Source organism: Alosa alosa, chromosome 1 (genome assembly GCF_017589495.1).
Source record: "Alosa alosa isolate M-15738 ecotype Scorff River chromosome 1, AALO_Geno_1.1, whole genome shotgun sequence".
Taxonomy (NCBI): domain Eukaryota; kingdom Metazoa; phylum Chordata; class Actinopteri; order Clupeiformes; family Clupeidae; genus Alosa; species Alosa alosa.
The window spans coordinates 2,705,167-2,725,481 of record NC_063189.1 but is presented as its reverse complement, the minus strand read 5'-3'; the positions used below and the strand labels follow the sequence as shown (position 1 = coordinate 2,725,481).

The 20,315-nt window shown below is 43.3% G+C and overlaps 2 protein-coding genes across 5 annotated transcripts in view; one reads left to right on the top strand and one right to left on the bottom strand.

Annotated features, from left to right (window-relative positions):
- The window catches only part of samd4a (sterile alpha motif domain containing 4A), a 68,485-nt gene extending 58,569 nt beyond the window's left edge, over nucleotides 1-9,916 (bottom strand). Inside the window, 2 exon segments of the mRNA XM_048237975.1 lie at nucleotides 7,607-8,289; nucleotides 9,613-9,916. Of these exon segments, the coding sequence (XP_048093932.1) occupies nucleotides 7,607-7,802 (196 nt within the window). The 5' untranslated portion in view covers nucleotides 7,803-8,289; nucleotides 9,613-9,916.
- A 2,634-nt stretch (nucleotides 9,917-12,550) lies between these two features.
- Nucleotides 12,551-19,429, top strand: ero1a (endoplasmic reticulum oxidoreductase 1 alpha). Of its 4 annotated transcripts, XM_048253243.1 has the most exons (17): nucleotides 12,551-12,650; nucleotides 13,350-13,534; nucleotides 13,644-13,763; nucleotides 13,863-13,946; nucleotides 14,041-14,079; nucleotides 14,177-14,262; nucleotides 14,591-14,664; nucleotides 16,327-16,447; nucleotides 16,535-16,581; nucleotides 16,925-16,936; nucleotides 17,024-17,050; nucleotides 17,273-17,365; nucleotides 17,856-18,102; nucleotides 18,310-18,379; nucleotides 18,517-18,603; nucleotides 18,811-18,947; nucleotides 19,039-19,429. In XM_048253243.1, the coding sequence occupies exons 2-17, from the start codon at nucleotides 13,427-13,429 to the stop codon at nucleotides 19,106-19,108; spliced, it is 1,422 nt and encodes a 473-aa protein (XP_048109200.1). In that variant the 5' UTR covers nucleotides 12,551-12,650; nucleotides 13,350-13,426; the 3' UTR covers nucleotides 19,109-19,429. The 4 variants fall into 4 exon arrangements, 3 of the variants coding, with proteins under 3 accessions (XP_048109200.1, XP_048109206.1, XP_048109191.1); XM_048253249.1 differs by lacking the exon at nucleotides 12,551-12,650 and having other exon boundaries at nucleotides 12,953-13,534; nucleotides 14,186-14,262; XM_048253234.1 differs by lacking the exon at nucleotides 12,551-12,650 and having other exon boundaries at nucleotides 12,957-13,534.
- Nucleotides 19,430-20,315: the final 886 nt, after the last annotated feature.

Sequence of the window (20,315 nt, the reverse complement as noted above, 5' to 3'; positions counted from 1 at the left end):
TTGTCCTGATCTGGCTCTGATCTGGCTCATATTCACCAAAGCTCCACTCCAGACACAGAAGCTATCTGAGCCCCTGTGCTCTTCTGTAGTAGTAGTGCACAGACACACACACACACACACACACCGTGACATTTCCAGTAATAAAGGCCTTGTGTGATTTACAGTAGCCCATGTCCTTCTGAACAGGCAGGCTGGGTAAAGTTCAGCTGCACTTCCTGCTCTTAGTGTGTTTATGTTGATGGTTTGGCGTTTCAGTGCTGTGCCTCAGACTCCAGGGCAAGCCCCGGCATGCTAGTCAGACAGCCTCTCACTCAGCCAGCCAAGCAGCCAGCCAAGCAGCAGTCCATGTTAGGTCAGTCTGAACAGGAGCGGAGAGAGGAGGAGAGGAGAGGAGGAGAGGAAAGGAAAGGAAGAGAACAGGAGAGGGGAGAAGGAGAAGAGAGGAGAGGAGGAGAGGAGAGGAGGACCACTTGACGTAACCAGCTCCTACGCTGCCTAAATCATCTGAGTAAGCTGTGCTGCCACCCCCTGCTCATCACACTGACATCACAGTCCACTGGCATCACAGACCACTGGCATCACAGACCACTGGCATCACAGACCACTGGCATCACAGACCACCGACATCAACAGACCACTGACCACTGGCGTCACAGACCACTGGCGTCACAGACCACTTGCACCAAGAGTGTGAGCGTATGTGTGTGTGAGCGTACAGTATGTGTGTGTGTGAGCGTATGTGTGTGTGAGTGTGTGTGTGTGTGAGCGCATGTGTGTGTGAGCGTATGTGTGTGTGTTGAAAACCTTCCACATACAGTGTGTCAGAATTTGGAGTTTTTCTTTCTTATTTGATCAAATATGGTGTGATGAAGCGTCATATTGAACTCCTACACTCCTCCTACACGCCTCCTTAATCATCAGAGAATGCTGCGTTAGCACCGCACTTTATCGCACTGACATCACACACCACTGGCGTCGACCATGTAAGCATGTGTGTGTGTGGATGTGTCGAAACTTCTTGCCAGAATTAAACAGAAACAAATGTGTCGAGCTGGGCTAATGAGTGTGTGTGTGTGGGTTTGTGTGTGTGTGTGCGGCGTCTCAGACATCCTGACATCAACAGGTTATCGCTTCTCCCCAGATGACTCCAATGGAATGAGAAGTTGCTTTCTCATCTCCTCTCATCTCATCTCATCTCTCTCCTCTCCTCTCCTCTCCTCTCTCCTCTCCTCTCATCTTCAGCACTGACAAGCTCTGACTCATCTGCTGAGGTCATGCCGCTTCAGCACTACAGCATGGAGGAGCCGAGGGGGCCGAGGGGGGAGTGTGGAAGAAAGAAAGGAGGAAGGGAGAGAGAGAGAGAGAGGGGAGAGAGAAAGAGGGAGAGAGAGAGAGAGAGAGAGAGGGCCTTAGGAGTCTTCTAAGAAACACCTCCAACACACTGGCATGCCGAGCTCTATTTAACACTACCATCTGAAAAAAGGGAAATATCTCACATAGCTCTCTCTCTCTCTCTTTCACATTCCTGTGCAACCCAATGTTTTCTGTCTTTTCCTGTTCTGCAGTGTGTGCAAGTTTAAATCTGGACTCGGCCCAAAGTTCATGCATCTCTGTGTAGAGTGAAACACTAAAGTATGCTCTTATCAGCACATATGCCCGGTGGCTAACGCACAGCTAGGCTAAAGCAGACTGATGGCTAACTCTCAGCTAGGCTAAAGCCAGACTGATGGCTAACTCTCAGCTAGGTTAAAGCAGACTGATGACTAACTCTCAGTTCGGATAAAATAAACTAATGGCTAACTCTCAGCCAGGCTATAGCAGACTAATGGCTAACTCAAAGCTAGGCTAAAGCAGACCTCGAGCCATGGAGACACCAATGGCAGAGGACCATACAGAACACAGACCCGTTATTCACTACTATAGCTTATAACTACTAAAACTGTGTCAATCACAAAATAATATTGATAACATTCCTATCTGAGTCTGTTCACAGAGAATTCAAATGTGGGCTACAAATAGCTTTCCATGAGAGCAGGCAAATAACACAGTGACCTCAAAAGCACACACAGACAGACACACTGCCCTGACTCCCAGTGAAATGTCTGCTCTCTAAGAGAAGAGGGAGATTACGAGGCTACAGGCTTCCCGAAGAAGACGACCTTTAATCTCTACGGACAAATAGCAGCTTTAAAAGGTCAAACGAGAGGTCAAATGGAGGACTGGCAGGGGATCAGGACTGTAGCAGACACGACACTGGGCCAAATCAGGGCCGGTGGTGGGCCGTGAGCAGTCCAGGGTCTGCTTGCTGCTCTCTAGCAGGACACTGCATGAGTCACTGAGGCTAGCAGGGTGGAGGTGGACATTCTTTCTCACTTTCTCTCTCCCTCTCTTTCTTACTTGCACACACACACTCATTTCTCTCCTGGTGAGGATTTCTGGAGAAGGAGACAGAGAGAGAGTAGTGTTAGCGTTAGCGTTAGGGTTTGATCCAAAGCAGGAGGACCACAGGCTGTTTTGGCCACCTCTCCAGCCCCATTCCTGAGGTTCCGTATGAGCTCACGGAACACGCTGGCCGGAGCCAGAAATAAACTGTTTGCTCATGCGGGGGTGTCGCGAAAAAGAGTCCGACCGACACCCAAAACGAGACACAAGCCCTCTTTCTTCTCACACAGCCCAGGAGTGTGAGGGGTGAGTGTGTGTATGTGTGCTTGTGTTTGTGTGTCTGTGTGTGTTTGTGTCTGTCTGTCTGAATGCAAGCATGTGTGTGTGTGTGTGTGTATGTGCATCCGCTTCTATGCATGTGTGTCTGAAAGTGAGTGTGTGTTTCACTGTGTGAGTCCCCCTGTGTGTGTGTGTGTTTGTGTGTGTATGCATGTGTGTGTCAGAGCAGCAGCTGGGAGGAAAGAGATGGGGTTGGACCCATACTCCACACACACACACACACACACACACACACACATACACACAGGACAGAAACAGGGACATGGGTGTTGGTTTCTTTGGAGGGTGTGTCTGCGCACAGGGCAGGCCGCTAGCCGGAATACGAGCTATGTCATCGCGCCATGTGGTTTCATTTAGCCAGACGAGGGATCTCAGTCAGCACAGGTGGGGTGCCACACGGCTGATAGCCAGCACGCAGCGTCTACAAACTCCAAACCCACTCCAAAGAAACACTCAGAGTCCCAATCGAGCTGAGAGAATGAGTGCTTCTTCTCCTGCATGACAAACTCAATACTACTTCAGAATACAGTCTGACACGTTACAAAGCAACACTATTCAACTAATGGCCTCCTTACACCAAACAAATTTGACAAGATTTGGGAAAGATGGGGGGCATTAGTTAAAAGACTACAATCTTTCAAGAATCTTTCCCAAATCTTGTCGAAGTTGTTTGGTGTAAGAAGGCCACAGTTCAACTGAAGTGTGCCAGATTGTTAAAGTATGGTACTGTACCTCATACCACACTAACACACAGGAAATGAGAGCATACGTTCACACTCCCACTGTGGCACTCAGACAGATACTGAGTTGCATGCCATACCCAGCATGCTCATGGGATCTGCAATATAGTCTACACTACAGTAAATCCATATATTAGTGCTGTAGCCATCACATCTGGACAGACACTGTGATCATTTAGCATCTTTTCTGTTCATCTTTTTATTCATGATGCAGGAGTGTCTTCTGGAAATGGAACCTGTGACCTGGCTTGAAAACAGTGGTCATTATCACTGACTGATATCTCTACACTTTTGCACAATGAAATGTGCTTGTTTGTGTATGTGCATGTTTTTTTATGTGTGCATTTTATGAAAACATGATCAGGAGGTAGTAAGATATTGTGCTGCTTAAATATAGAGATTTGGAACAGGTGCATACCAACTAGTAGTTAAAGAATCTGTTCCTGCTCTTGAATCTGTATTTATAGATAAAAGTGGCTCCTTTTTGTTCAGACTTTTTGTCTTGTGTGTGTGTGGTGGAGTGGTGTGTCTGGAGGCAGTAGCAGTAGAGGGAGTGGTGCTCAGAGATAGAGATGTTTCACATGGCAGTGTGTGTGTGTGTGTGTGGGGGGGTATGCGGGCCACAGAAAACAGCTCAGGGGCGAAGCAGAGTCTGCTACAGCAGCACCACAGCACAGCATAGCACAGCAGTCTCTGCTTCTGCATGAGCAGGCTTGCAATACACACGCACGCACGCACACACACACACACACACACACACACACACACACACACACACACACACACACACACACACACACACACACACACCCCAATGAAGACAGTCATTCATAACAACACTGGCCCCCTGTGCGGGTAGTGCCTAACCACCCCCACCACCCATACACACACACACACACACACACACACACACACACACACACGCACACAACACACACACACACACACACACACAGGCCTCAATGGGAGCGAAGGGGCAAAGAGTGGGGGTGGAGTTGGAGACTAGATGCCCTTCAAGACAGGGATAGCTCTCAATACAATACATATTTTTTAAAGTCTCGCATGTCAACTTTGGGTGGTGGTGTGTGTATGTGTGTGTGTGTGTGTGTGTGTGTGTGTATGTATGTAGTAATTTAAAGGGAAAATAAATACATTTCAGTGCTGCTCTATTATGCAAAAATCACAATCACAACTATTTTGGTCAATATTGAGATCACAATTAATTAACACGATTGGAAACACCATCAATTTCCTAAACTTTCAAAAAATAAACTCAAAACATTTTGGTGCACAGTATTTAAGACTCAAGACAAAACTAGAGAAATCATTGCAGAATTGAGAATACAGAAAAATAATTGTTTTATCTTGATTTCACAACCATTAGAAGTCACCATTGAAATTTGATTTCAGTATATGATAGTATAAAGGCGTAGAACATGCCACTGGACTTCAGATTATGATGTAAAACCTAACTAGTCCATTTCAAATAAACAGCTACACAATAACTGTCAAACGAATGTATTGAAACTTTATACATTGTACAATGTATTAAAACTTTAAAACAAATTTCATTTTGAAGGACAACAGACCATAAACCCGATGGGGAGTTAATACAGGACTTCAGTTAGGAAAAAAAAACAAAAACTCTTGAATCAGCAGATTCTAAATATATCCAACGTTTAAAAAAACAAACAGAATCCGTCAATCAGATATCCTAAGAGGGAGCTTTATGACGTTTACTCAAAGAAACAGAACGTGTTGCATCACGAGGACCATGGAACAACCCAGATTGGGGCTCAGTCAGAAACAGAGTTGGCTCTGATCTGGCCCCAATGACAGACCAGAGGTGCCTTTGAATTCAGCAAACAGACACGGTTGCCTGTTCTTTAAACTTTCAAATTTGAAAGGTTTTTTTATGTAAACATTCTAAATAGTCTGATTCAGCCTAGCCTTTAGTTCAACAAAAAACTAACTCTTCGGACCGTTTGTGTGTGTCTTGTGTCTTTGGAAACTATCACAGTGAACTTAAGGCAAACGGCAAAAACGGTTTGAAAACATTCTAGAACGTTTGCCTTTGTTTGCTATTTTGAACGCTCCACGGGGCTTGATCTGGGCCACACCAGGGCTAGAATGGTGCCAGAGCCTGCTCCACTCCAGGAGGCCTGCCTTCTTTAGACGGGGGGAAATAAGTAGGTCATTGTGGATTCCTTTCATTGGTACAGTCCTTTCCAAATACTTCCAAACAGTCCTTCCACTCAACTTCCAGCTGCAAGTTAACTCTTCTCTACACCCAGGGCGTAATACAAATCATGTGCATTTCTGCTTAGTCAACACCACAACCACTTCCTTTGACAGATCCCATTTAAACATACAACTCCCTTTTAAAACACTATGATATGCTTCACAGAGTCGCTATTTGTGACTTGATTACTCTGCATGGAAGTAGACCTACATGATATTCTAGTCCCCAGTGCCAGCCTCACTGCATGAGTGTGTGTTACAATAGTGTGGAACACTAGATTTCCAGAGATGGTGTTGATGGGGAATGGGTGCACACACACACACACCAGTCATGACTGAGTGTTACTGTGCACATGAACAACTGCCGACACTGGAGGTTGGCACACACACACACACACATGCTCGCACACACACACCCACACGCACACACATGCTCGCACACTCACACCCACACGCACACACACACATGCTCACACACACACACACACACTATGTGATGAGTCACTGGGGCTGGTCAGGTCACTCTGATAGACCTAGCCTGAGGAGAATACCAGCCACACACACGCACACACACACCACATACGCTCACATACTGTACACACCACATATACTGTATCCGCCAATACACATACATATAGACAAATACACACAATAATTTGTGTTTAGAAACACAGGCAAGAAGGAGAAATAATACAACACACACACACACACACACACACGTGCACACACCCACACCACATATGCACACATACACACCACATACACATAGACAAATACACACAATACTTTTTGTGTTTAGAGACACAGGCAAGAAGGAGAAATAATACAACACAGACACACAGACACACACACACACACACACACACACACACACAGCAGTTGCTCCTCATCAGTGTGCTTCACAAGGTGCACCTTTCTTCACAGGCAGGCCAACTCAGTTGCTATCGTCCATCCTGGTGCTTCTAGGTGTGGGTGTGCTAGGTGTGCTGTGAAAAGCCTCATATGCCAGCCTTTCATGTCTCCGTCCACAGACTGAGGAATAACAGTGGTTGCACTGCATAGTAATAAAGCACTTCTACTGAGAGCGTGACTCGGCTCAACATCCTGGAAGCCATGATGAGCCCACATGTTGCTAGTTCATCTGTTTGTGTGTGTTTTGTGTGTGTGTGTGTGTATGTCTGCATGTGTGTACCTGTATGCCTGTGTGTGTGTGTGTGTATGCCTGTGCGTGTGTGTGTGTGTGTGTGTGTGTGTGTATGCCTGTCGTGTGTGTGTGTGTGTGTGTGTGTGTGTGTGTATGCCTGTGCCTGTGTGTGTGTGTGTGTGTGTGTGTGTGTGTGTGTGTGTGTGTGTGTTCATACATGCATTAACAATGCGAGGCAGCAGACTGTGTTGAATGTGTACGAGGGAAATGTGTCCAAAGGTCACCAAAGCAACCAGCCGATTGCCAGTCTGTCATTTTGACACCCGCACATGCTCCTCCCTCTCTCTCTCTCTCTCTCTCTCTCTCTCTCTCTCTCCCTCTTTCCCCCTCTCTCTTCATGAGCCGATTTGGTTACCAAGGTATTTGTTTCCATGGCCACACACCCTCTTCACGCAACAAACTGGACCACAGAAGCCTCTTCACAAATATAGCCCCAACGCTGCCACTGTCAGATTTAACCTCACTCATGTCCTTCCCAGTGAGTGGAAGCCAGAGAACTGACCTCACAACAGCACCACGCCACTCACCACACCACTTTTAACCCCTTACCGTCTATGGAAGAGCAATAAGACCGCACAAGCCTCTGAGGCCGGGAGTGCCACCATTTTTACCCAGAGCCTCTGCTGTTTCTCCCTGGAACTACTCAATAAAACTTAACATGACAAAGATGGGCTATAAAGTCATTTTTTGTTCCACTGACCTGGATTGTTGGCTTCTCCTTCTAGAACGTGCAGCTCAGTGCATTCCGCCAGCGAGTGTTCTAGACAGAGCTGCAGGAAGCGGGCTTGGGTTTTGCTGACCCGCTTGAGGAGGGAGAGCAGAGCCACGGTCTGCTCGCACTCGTTCCACCCCTTGAACCAGCCGGCCAGGACTCCCACCTGGTCGCGAAACATCATGGTCCGTGGGACGGACGCCAGACGAGACGAAACGGGGCGGACACTAGGACCGGGGCTCTTGGGCTTGGGTTCAGAACAGGTCAGCGACGGATCCCCCTGGCTCTGGGCTCCTTAGATGATTATAACACTGCTCTCTGCGGGCGGCCTCAGGCCTGCGGTTCCGTCGGCAGCGGGAGAACGTGTCCCGGTTCCAGACCTTTCTTCTGTCGGCCTCTTCCTTCCTGGGCCCGCGGTGCTTGGTGCATGAGGGTTAGCGCTTTGTTATTCAGAGCTTGGCTGTTGTGTCATCCCTGCGTAGTGATGCCTTGCTTGACGTGGAGCTGAACATGAGGAGGATGGGAAGGTATAGGGGCCTCCAGGGGAGCCCCTCTAAACCTCCTTTAGGCACTGGGGGCCGCGGTTGGCGGGACAGTGAGCCGCACTACTCCACAGCTTCTCACTTCAGCTCCACTCCTGATGGCACTCTCCACTGAGAAGCACCCAAGACCTGCGCATGAGTAGAAGCACTTTGAGTCACAAATCTGTTCACATTGAATGAATTTCACATCATGTCACAGTATTAAGTGAGCGTGATGAGGAATCATGACGTTGAGAAAAAGCCTCACACACACCCTCATCTACACAGCGTATGCTACATACGCACGCACACATATCCTACACACCGCCACGCATTTGAATTAGACCACTGTGATAACATTACTAGGACGCAAGCTACGTCTTTTCTGTCTTCCGTGGAGCTTTGAGAATGCGGCGCTGCCCTGTTGCTTCAGCCAATAGCTACGACTACCTGCAGACTTCCCTTCGCTATGCGAAAGTGAGTAAATAATTAAAAGGACACATTTCCTCACTGGCGGCTACCTCACCATCCGCAGTGAAAGCGTTACACTACACTCCGTTCATTCATGCCTTTACGTTTGAATTCATTTCACTTTCATGTCTTCACGCAGGCCCACCGACACCACAGACAAAAATAAAACGTAGGCTACTTCACAGTCCCAATTTTACACACTGCAGACGGTATCCAATTTGACGCATGATTCGGACTATTCCTAAAACAAGACATAGCCAAACGGTTGCCATAAGCGTTGTTCATATTTCATGCACTAACTTAGCACGAACAACTCCGTACTGTCCAACGATATTCAGCTTTGAAAGCTATTAAGCTACGGTATCAATGCGTCGTCGCATAAATAATTCATTTCAGAACAATTTTAGACTTCACCTCTAATTGACAGCATCAATTCAGACTTCCAAAACTGAACGTCCATTCCAGGAGAAAAATGTATTGGTTAACCATCTCACAGCCTACTGAAAAACGTCGACACTTATTTAAAATGATAGCTGCGTTTTTTGTTTGTACAGCATTCGACCACTAAGCAAACCCTCCACAAAATATTTGAAAATCACTCTGTCTCAAGCGTAGGCTACCCAAGTCATGCCATAGTGTAGGTATGCAACCTAAAAATCCGACTGCAGCTATTCCGTATAGGTTACAGCCTAGTTTCCACAACTCTTCAGAAGACCGGGTTAACAATTTCCCCGCTCATCTGGATCTCTGTCTACCTTCTCAATGGCCATCGTAACCACATCTAATATTCATATATCACCACGAAAGCCAGCACTAAATCACCTAAATGAATTATTGCTACGATCTCCAACTCGAAAGAATACTCAAAACATAATTTACAAACATTACCCTAATTTAAATCAAGTAGGACATAAGATTTAGCGGGGGAATCGTCTGGACAATAGAAGCAAAAATATCTCAAAGCTCCCAGAGACAGTTCAAAAATGGTAACAAGTTACTCACTTCAAGGCACAGTTGCATCGGTGGTGCTGGTCGCTGGACGGGCGCAACAATTTCAAAATTGGGGGGAGCGGTGCCCCTTCACTCTGGGTCAGTGTGTTTTGCCATCTTGACTAACTTTTCTCCCTACAGTTGCTCTTGTTCAACCAGAGAGTCTCAGCATAGCTTCCCACATGCTAATAATTAACACGAAGCATTACGTCAGGGGCTTGGCAGCACAAGGAAGCACAAAAATAGAGAATGGAGCTAGGGACAGATCGCATTGCCTATCCTACGGAGCCGACTGACAGGGATTAGAGTTTTTAGAAGAAAAAAAAAACTAAAAGGTTTCCATAGCAAACTGAACAATACCAAAACAAGCCTGAAGTTATGTTGGTTATAAATGCGCACAAGAGGAGGGGCGAGGAAGTTTGGCATTTCAACTCCAATGGACCGACCTACAGCAAATGCACGTTCACTTATTAATATAATCAGGCTGCCGCTTTTTGGATAAGCTTTCAGTAGCTATTTAAGTGCACCACATTTTAATACTCTCAAGACTTCCTAGCCCCTATACAATTCTTTATTGTAAAATAAGTGGGTCATTACGCATTCCGTCCAATAGTAGGCACGTTATCCTCTGTCCCATATGAATTACGTGAAGTCAGCTTTTGGAATACGACCTCAGCATGTAATCATCACTAATAAGACATTTCATAACAGTCATTGTCAATGAAATATAAACGTAAGAGAACACACGTTATGTTATTAACATTTAGTAATCGCCATAGATTCTACCACACACAATCAGTATAATGAAGTTGAATTATTCATCATGACCAAGAATACTTAATTTCCACAGACATTTTTAAAAAGTAGAATAGGCCACATTATCAAAAGTTGTTCAGTGACTGGTCTGACTGACATTTGGTTTGAAACATTCTTTACAGACTTTGCTGCGTTGGGAAAACGACAAAACGTGACATTTTAATGACATTGGCCAATGGTGCAAACATCAGTAGCCCATTGTGAATGACAAGGCCATTGTTGAAGAGAAGTATATCCTCTGAGTGACACAGTATTAGTGGCCTCCTCAAGCCTACCAGGAACAGGCAGAGAAAGCGTTTGGGGCTGCTGCAATGGAACTGGGGTAAAATCTAGGTCTTGTCCCACTATTTGACAACCATGAGATAAGACTGCCTGCTAAATGTAGTCCATGAGGTAGAGGTTCATTGTATAATAAGGTACATGAATATATCCCATTATTTATATGCAGATGTCATGAGTTTTTGAATTGAACATATCAACAAACAATTGTCTATCATGAAATGACTTTATTTCAGCTCAGTGAAGATGAAGAACATCACAGACTCAACAAATTTGATTGGCATGTGCTGTTCCAAGCCTCATTTCTATGCCTACCACCACAACGGTATATTAGGCCTATAGTCGACCTGGAATAAGGTATGGGTATTTATGTCAGCAGCTGTTAGTCAGGTTTCATTACACCAGATCTATGTAGCCTAGCCTATCCTCCTGAGACTGAATCCATAGACCTATGTCCTCTGTAGTGGACATAAGTTCTAGATGCATACCCCTTTACCCATTTGAGCTATTCTATCAATTCCTGTGGTCTTTTAGAGAGGACACCCTGGGCTTTCTAATGATATGTCATGTGATTGGCTGGGTTGCTGGGAACATCCTCTTTCTTGTTCTCAAAAATGGTTGACATCAAAACAAGCACATTTTATGGAAGGAGGAGAGATAAGTCAAATAGTGTCTTCTTATTAAGCATTCATTATGATGGCAATATATGGTCTTGTTAATGAAAATGTCAGGAATCATATGATTAATTTTGAAAGAAGTTAAGTTATTTACATTTTGAAATAATAGTGACTTTATGAATGTCCATTATAATGGACACCAGGACCAACATATTTAGATTTTTTGTGAAATTTAGGAGATCATTTGTATAGGATGAATGGGGGTGATGAGTGAGTGAAACAGAGATGAGGACTATGAACCTGTGCCTCAAGAAGATAGCGAGGAAGAGTAAGACTAAAAAATGAATTATCGCAGATGAAAGAAAAACATGAAAATGAAATGAACAATCCAGAAAAAAGAAATACAACTGTCCAAAAAGGCAAATAAAGTAGTCTAGAAGGATAAATAACCTTTTCCCTTATATTTGGTTTAAGGCTGAAGCAATTAAGTTTACCCTTAATTTAATACCACTAAAAGCATAATTTGTCCATTTTTGTCTATTTTCATGGCTACCTTTTCATACTAAGACGGTCCTTTTGTCCACCACAGGGGACATGCTATAACATTTAAAATAAAAATAATTAAAAAAAAAAAAAATTATAAGATGTTTTTTTGTTTTTTTTAATCCTAAATAGAATGGAAATCACAACAAAAAAGAAATTATTGGACACTTTTTTTTCTTGGTTCCCAGGAGGTTAAGGCTATGTCTGCTTGTTTATTAGGTATTCAATAGCATCCCATACACTGACTTTGAAACTGAAATTGAATAACAGGCAATGTAGGCTATCAACTTTTATTGTTTACTTGAATGTTATGTTTGTCTGTGGACTTAATTGGTAAAATATGTCTTGTCTTCACCGTGGGATAGTGAGAAACGTAATTTCGATCTATTTGTATGTCTTGGCATGTGAAGAAATTGACAATAAAGCAGACTTTGACTTTGACTTTGATCAACAGACCTCTTGGCTGAACCTGTGTTCAACAGGTTATTAAAGTAGCCGAGCTTAACAGTTTTTCTCGTTGGTTGGCAAGATAATGTTTCAGCATTTGAATAGGATAATCTGATAATGAAATGTCTGTTGGATAGACATTGAACATCGTCAAATCCATTCCCGCCTAAAAGGAGCTGGCCAGTGCTGAAAGGAATTGTGGACAATACACAATGTGCTATGTCATAGAACTTAACGTGTCTTTATAACAAAACACTAGAGATACGAAATCTAGCTCTTTTGTACACTAACATAGCCTAGGCTACATCTAACATATCAGAAAACTGCGAGTTGCTCAGAAGGGCACAGGTGAGATACTTGCCCACAGTGGTTCTTTAGCCTCATAAGTCTTTCTCTTAGATAGCTGATTCTCAATTTCAAACACCTTAATAAGGTGTTTGAAAAACTTTTATACATTTGATAAACTTTTCCATTTCCTCTTTCTAATTGTAAAAATAACATGTTGAATAACAACCAAACAACATATATTTTGTTGAAATTGGATCTCTATTGGACCAATTTTGAAAAGGCTAGGCCAGAGACAAGGATCGAGTGGCTTTTGATGTCAGTCGGCTTAGGCTACTGCAAGACAGCCTATGGTCGCCACCCTGTGGTAGCTTTGAAATGTATTCTCAGACATTCTCGGGTATTCTCCAACACGGAGAAACAGAGGAAGGTTAAGATGCTTTCATTGATTTGTCAGTAAATATCCGATTAGTATGTTTTTGTGGGATTTTTTTTAGTGATGTAACAGACAGTTAAATAATAATATGGGGATGGGTTCCTTTGTGACAAATGTGTAGGCCTACTCTTTATGCCATGGACTGGTGTTGTCACGTATAACACGTCTCGGGTGAGGCAATAGGAAGTAAGAGAAGGCATTGCCAATCGAGTTTATCGGTCATTGGATGAATCATATCAGAATGAGAACGTGTGGCGATTTCAGTGGAAGTATCGGTAGTTTAAAACTTCAGCAATTTCCTGACATCCATCTGTTGTTTGGAGTAGGCTACTGGAGACGGCAAGCATTTATGTCGAGGGATTACAATATTATAACAGATCAGCAGGACTAGTGTTGCTACGGTATGGCTGGTAGGACAAGAACAGCGAAACTATCACTTTGTCTGATCGTTTTGGTAACGGGCTTTGACAGAGCCCTCTCAAGTTCTGCCGCTCAAAGATGTTTTTGCCAAGTAAGTATTAAACAGACATTTCCATTAAAAGTATTGGCTGAAGTGGACTGAACTTTGTTCAACACTCAAGACAGGATACGGTGTTGTAAACACAATATTTTGTGTTAAGGTGACAGGAAGCTTGGAAGACTGTGCCTGTGACGTTGAAACAATAGACTCTTTCAACAACAAGCAGTTATTTCCAAAACTTCAAAAGCTCATCGCAACAGATTATTTCAGATTTTACAAGGTGAGCTGTTTCGTTTAGTTGGCACATAGGCCTATGTCAGCTTTTTGTATGTCTTGGCATGTGACCCACCTGACATAATAATAACACTCTGTCAACCAGGTGAATCTTAACAAGCCATGTCCATTTTGGACAGACAACAGCCACTGCGGCCTCAGAGACTGTGCGGTGGAACCATGCACACCGGTTAGAATGCACTAAATTTCCCCAATTTAAGTATACTTGATAATACTTATGAACTGCATGCCATGACACTAATGATCTCGTACTGTTTTCACAGAATGAGGTGCCTGACGGCATTAGGGCAAGCAGCAGTAAGGTATAGTACAGTGCCTCCCACACTGGTTATGTGACTAAAAGCGAAACACTATGGTAACTTTACTGGCTCTTTTTGGGTTAATGTCTCTGTTGTCTAGCCTATTCAGGATCCGTTAGAAGCCAGTGAGGATTCGGAGGAGTGTGAGAAAGCAGAGCAACTGGGGGCTGTCAACAGCTCTCTCAGGTAAGACTGCTTTAGGGGATGTGTTAGTGTTTCTAAACGAGGGGTGAAGCTGGCTGAGTAATTGCTATGCACCAAAGTAAGGAACCAAGGAAACTAAAGTTAGGATGAAAAATATCACAATTTCTGCAGTTTGTTCACTATATGCTGAACTTATATGTATTTAATCATTTAAAGATCCAAAGCAAAGCAGTACATATTTATTGGACAACATTCATTCTGATTTACTAAATGACTAAATGTTGTAAATGTAAATGTTAAGTATCAAAGTTAGTATGTATTATAATGTAAGTGTTACAATAACAGATGAACATCTCTTGTTCCTCTGCAGTGAGGACAGACAGAAGGCCCTGCAAGACTGGAACAGATATGATGACGAGGAGGACCGTTTCTGCATGGTCGATGGTAACAGTAACGTTTCTGCATGGTCGATGGTAACAGTAACGTTTCTGCATGGTCGATGGTACCCCTGGTCTTTTCTTACAGTGGACATAAGAAATATCAGACTTTTGTAACAGTAACGTTGCTGTGTGGCTGATGGTACTCCTGGCCTTTTCTTACAGTGGACATAAGAAATATCAGACTTTTGTAACAGTAATGATTGCAGTCTATACTTGCATGTGTCAGAGTATTTTCCCAGACTGCTGCCAACAGTGGAGTCATTATGGCTCCATGACGTCCTGATACTGGCCAGATCTGAGACAGATTTACAGAATTACAACAAAAAACAACAACATACAAACAATATACAACAACAACATTAACAACACATTGCATTTATATACCTCTTTTATCAAGGCACCTAAAGGGCTTTACAGTGAAGGGGGAACCTCACTAACCACCATCGATGTGTAGCACCCACCTACTGTAGGTGACTCAGAGCAGCCGTTATGCGCCAGCACACTCACCACACACCAGGTTTGAGGTGGAGAGTGGGGGAATGAGCAATTCTAGTCAGAATATGAGTCTGACACTGCTACACTGGGATGTGATCACTCTAGTCAGAATATGAGTCTGACTCTGCTACACTGGGATGTGATCACTCTAGTCAGAATATGAGTCTGACACTGCTACACTGGGATGTGATCACTCTAGTCAGAATATGAGTCTGACTCTGCTACACTGGGATGTGATCACTCTAGTCAGAATATGAGTCTGACTCTGCTACACTAGGATGTGATCACTCTAGTCAGAATATGAGTCTGACTCTGCTACACTGGGATGTGATCACTCTAGTCAGAATATGAGTCTGACACTGCTACACTGGGATGTGATCACTCTAGTCAGAATATGAGTCTGACTCTGCTCCATTGGGATGTGATTATGGGGCGTGTTTCAACCGATACTGGGGTTGTTCTTCTCCTCAAATGCCTTAACATTGTTTTCTGGTTATTGTGCTGTCAATATCTTGTACAACAGATTTGATAGTGAAATCTAAATGGCTACATTTGAGCAACAGGGAAGAATGAAACACTTTAATTAAATGTCACTCACAAAGCCATCGTATATAAACATCGTAAGTTTATATTTTGTCACTAGCAACCTACATCTGTCCTCTGTCAAACACAGTTGCATTTTCAGCCCGTTCAGGAGTTGTGGTCCGAACCATGACTCCGAACATCTCTGGTTCGGGCATAGTTGCTCCCCAACAGAACAAGTCCAGACTGAACTTCCCGACCTCAAATGTTGTGGGGAGGGCTAAGTTTGGCTGGCATCCAGGCTAAGGGAATGAATGAATGAGCAAAAGACACTGGAGGATGAATAGGGGTTAAATCCGAGACAGATGTGTACCAGGGTCTGCAGCAGTTTGTCACCTTAAGGTTGATTTGTTTTGTGTGTGTGTGTGTTTGTGTGCTTATAGACGAGGAATCTCCTGATATCGAGTATGTGGATCTTCTGTTTTGTGTGTGTTTGTGTGCTTATAGATGAGGAATCTCCTGATATCGAGTATGTGGATCTTCTGTTTTGTGTGTGTGTGTGTTTGTGTGCTTATAGATGAGGAATCTCCTGATATCGAGTATGTGGATCTTCTGTTGTGTGTGTGTGTGTGTGTTTGTGTGCTTATAGATGAGGAGTCTCCTGATATCGAGTATGTGGACCTTCTGCTCAACCCAGAGCGCTTTACTGGGTACAAAGGCCCTGAAGCCTGGCAAATCTGGAACAGCATTTATGAAGAAAACTGTTTCAAGTAAGATCTTTTAGCGGTATCTGAATGTAACATATACATCTTGATGAATTTGTACTTGATCGTATTCATAATGTTGTTTTCCTTCAGGCCATACACTGTGAGCAGACCCCTAAACCCTCTGGTGACATACAGTGGTAAATTGAAATTAATTTGTTGTTAGATTTGTTGTAAGAAACTCATTTCTTAGACGCCAATTTAAATTCTAAGATGTCTGCAAGCTTGACATATTCTAATTGTTATTGATACAGTGGTATTATGTTATAGACTGCACTTGCTTGAATACAATAGTTAATATCTATGTTGTTCCATTAATACATTAATTCATTGGTGTTATTATATATGGTAGTACTGTATATACTCGCTATACAATTAAGCAGAAACGTATGTAATCTGTTGAAGTGATAGATTGTGCACTGTTGAAATACTGTATCTCTAAATGATTTTGTAATGTGTCTACTTTTCCCCTCTTTTCTACAGGGGAAAATGAAGGTAGGCATTATTTTAGCATTCACTTAGAGTGGGGTTCTTTCAGTACATGTTGAATAAAGGCACTCACAATATCCCTTTTCATTTCAGGAAGGGGTTTCTACAATTGGCTGGAGGGTGAGTGTGATGTCACTTCCTTTTAGACACCCGTGTCTTGTAGTGAGTGTCCCTGCAGTGGTGTGGAGATGTGGAGATAACATGCTATTCTACTCATAGGCCTGTGTGTGTGTGGAGATAACATGCTATTCTACTCGTAGGCCTGTGTGTGTGTGGAGATAACATGCTATTCTACTCGAAGGCCTGTGTGTGTGTGGAGACAATATGCTATTCTACTCGTAGGCCTGTGTGTGGAGAAGAGAGCTTTCTACCGCCTCGTCTCCGGTCTCCATTCCAGCATCAACATACACCTGAGCGCCAGGTACCTTCTGGAGGGTGAGTAGTAATTGATTGATGGCTCCGCAGGGATCTAAGAATCATTTGGAATGACACACAGAACCATCCCACATATCATGATATGTAATATTAGGCCTATGCATATTATCCCACATATCATGATATGTAATATTAGGCCTATGCATATTATCCCACATATCATGATATGTAATATTAGGCCTATGCATATTATCCCACATATCATGATATGTAATATTAGGCCTATGCATATTATCCCACATATCATGATATGTAATATTAGGCCTATGCATATTATCCCACATATCATGATATGTAATATTAGGCCTACTCTATGCATATTTAGCACTGTGTGCTCTGGTCTCTCTACTGTACTGTGCTCTGTCAGGAAAGGTTATTAAAAATCTGAAATAACAATTATACATATCCGGTACTTATCCTCTGACTTTATAAAGCCATATAATACTGAAATATCCGTCCTATATTCATTTCATGTTTTTCTCCCTGGCAGATTCCTGGTCTGGACCTAAGTGGGGTCATAACATTTCAGAGTTCCAGCAGCGCTTTGACGAGAAGTTGACCAAAGGGGAGGGGCCCAAGCGACTCCGCAATCTCTACTTCCTGTACCTGATTGAGCTGCGCGCCCTGGCCAAAGTCCTTCCCTTCTTCCAGCTGCCCTCTGTACAGCTGTATACGGGCCAACCGGAGCAGGACCAGCAGAACAAAGAGCTGCTGCTGGAGCTCCTCCAAGTGGCCAAGTAGGTGAACTGCAGACAGGCTGCAAATATTCTAACACCCTGACTGTAGAAAAGGGCTGCAGATGGAGTTAAGAAGATTATTAAGACAATTATTTTGTTACATCCAGCTTTGCTAGTCCTGCCGTCAGAATGAACATGCATCATCAAGCTGTTTGTATACTCAGTTGTTGTTTGTTTTTAATGACAAACATGTGAACTCTTTTGCAGGTCTTTCCCTCTACATTTCGATGAAACCTCATTGTTTGCTGGAAACAAGAAAGAAGCGGGCAAGTTGAAAGTCAGTGCTTCTCTTTCACCATAATACCCCACAGACTAGTCTGGCTTTATTGTGCTTTAGATGGTGTGGTGTCAGTCTTTCTGCTGCAGACCTGAGCTTATCTCACACAGCTATATCTTCTGGTCTTTTTCCCTTAGGAGGATTTCAAACTGACATTTAAAAACATCTCTAGAATAATGGATTGTGTGGGTTGTTTCAAGTGTAGGCTTTGGGGGAAACTGCAGGTAAGTGCTTCAGAGAAACACCCATTTGCTGATCCAGACAATATATTCGTAATGGATGTTATACAGTACATTCATATATGGAGACATATTCTAGTGTCTAAATCAATATTAATTAGTTCTATTAAGTATTTGTCTTGAACCCCAATCAACAATGCAACAATGAAATTATCAGAGTGCATAAGTGCTTCTTGTCTTGCTCCTCTACAGACTCAAGGCCTTGGAACAGCGCTGAAGATTCTGTTCTCGGAGCGACAGATCGCAAGCCTGCCCAGGCCACAGGGCGAACTGCTTCCATTCCAGCTCAGCAGGCAGGAGATCGTGGCTCTCTTTAATGCTTTCGGGAGGTCAGTAAAAGCACTCAGCTATCAGTGTCTGCCAAAAGTCTTTTTGTGGTTCTTTTTTCTTCTTCTTCACAATAGGCTTCGTCTCTTTCAGAATCTCAACCAGTGTAAGAGAGTTGGAGAATTTCCGGTCACTGCTGTCGAAACTCCATGACGAGATGTGATGAAAAGTCATTGGCACTAGTTCACCTGCCCAACCATTCTGCATAGGGTGGCTGGATCTGGTACAAAAGCTTATGGATTTAAGTCATGTTTATGTCTCTTGTATATTTCTCTGGAATGTAAGAAGAAGAAATTCAACTCAAAGCCACTCAAAAGACTGTAAAAAAACAACAACAAAAAGCAACATGCTCTGGTCATGTCAGCTGGCATAAACATAAACAACATGCTCTGGTCATGTCAGCTGGCATAAACATAAACAACATGCTCTGGTCATGTCAGCTGGCATAAACATAAACAACATGCTCTGGTCATGTCAGCTGGCATAAACATAAACAACATGCTCTGGTCATGTCAGCTGGCATAAACATAAACAACATGCTCTGGTCATGTCAGCTGGCATAAACATAAACAACATGCTCTGGTCATGTCAGCTGGCATAAACATAAACACACACTGAATTGCATACATACTGCATACTTATCTCAGGGTTACAGAGTGCACTTGTTGGAGGTAATTTGTTTTGTTGTAGCTGCACTTCATTTGAATGCCTACCTAGATTTCTTACTGTAATGAAGATGAAATTATTTGAGTTTAAAATTAATGCAGTTCCAGCAAACCTTGTAATTATGAATATTCTCGTATGCAGTTTTTGTACTTGAATTTGAAATGTTACTAATATAGGGATGAAATTGTTTGCATTAAAACAATTTCACAAAATATTCCTCTGCTACACTCAGTCTTAATTAACTGTTATCTAACGTGTGTACATGCGTGCAGGCTTGCGGTCTAATTTACGTCAGAAGTCCCCTGTCTGAATCGTATTAAATTCAGAGCTCCAGATGTAATTTCCCCTGCGAGTTGGAGACAGCAGGTGACAGACATGTGCCATAGCACAGACTCCAGGTTCAGAAAGTTCTCTGTCTCTTGCTGTGTGTGTGTTCACTATACACACAGAGGCTTGCTAAGAGTTCTAAACCACAGTTAATTCAATAGAGCATGAGAGTTCAGCCAAGAAACAATAAACACGATTAGGACGTCAGAAACCACACGTCTGTGTTGTTGTTTGTGAGGATGTAAAATCGGAACGCTCTCAGATTTGGAGTCCTCATAACCCCAGTCACCCCGGCAACACCAGTGAGTCCCTACAACCCCATCACCCCGGCAACACCAGTGAGTCCCTACAACCCCATCACCCCAGCAACACCAGTG

Excerpts from the sequence above, each read along its gene's own strand:
- ero1a (XM_048253243.1), top strand. The coding sequence starts at position 13,427 with ATGGCTGGTAGGACAAGAACAGCGAAACTATCACTTTGTCTGATCGTT. Across the intron at positions 17,051-17,272 it reads TTTCTACAATTGGCTGGAGG|GCCTGTGTGTGGAGAAGAGA; the intron begins GTGAGTGTGATG and ends TTCTACTCGTAG. Across the intron at positions 18,948-19,038 it reads CTCTTTAATGCTTTCGGGAG|AATCTCAACCAGTGTAAGAG; the intron begins GTCAGTAAAAGC and ends CGTCTCTTTCAG.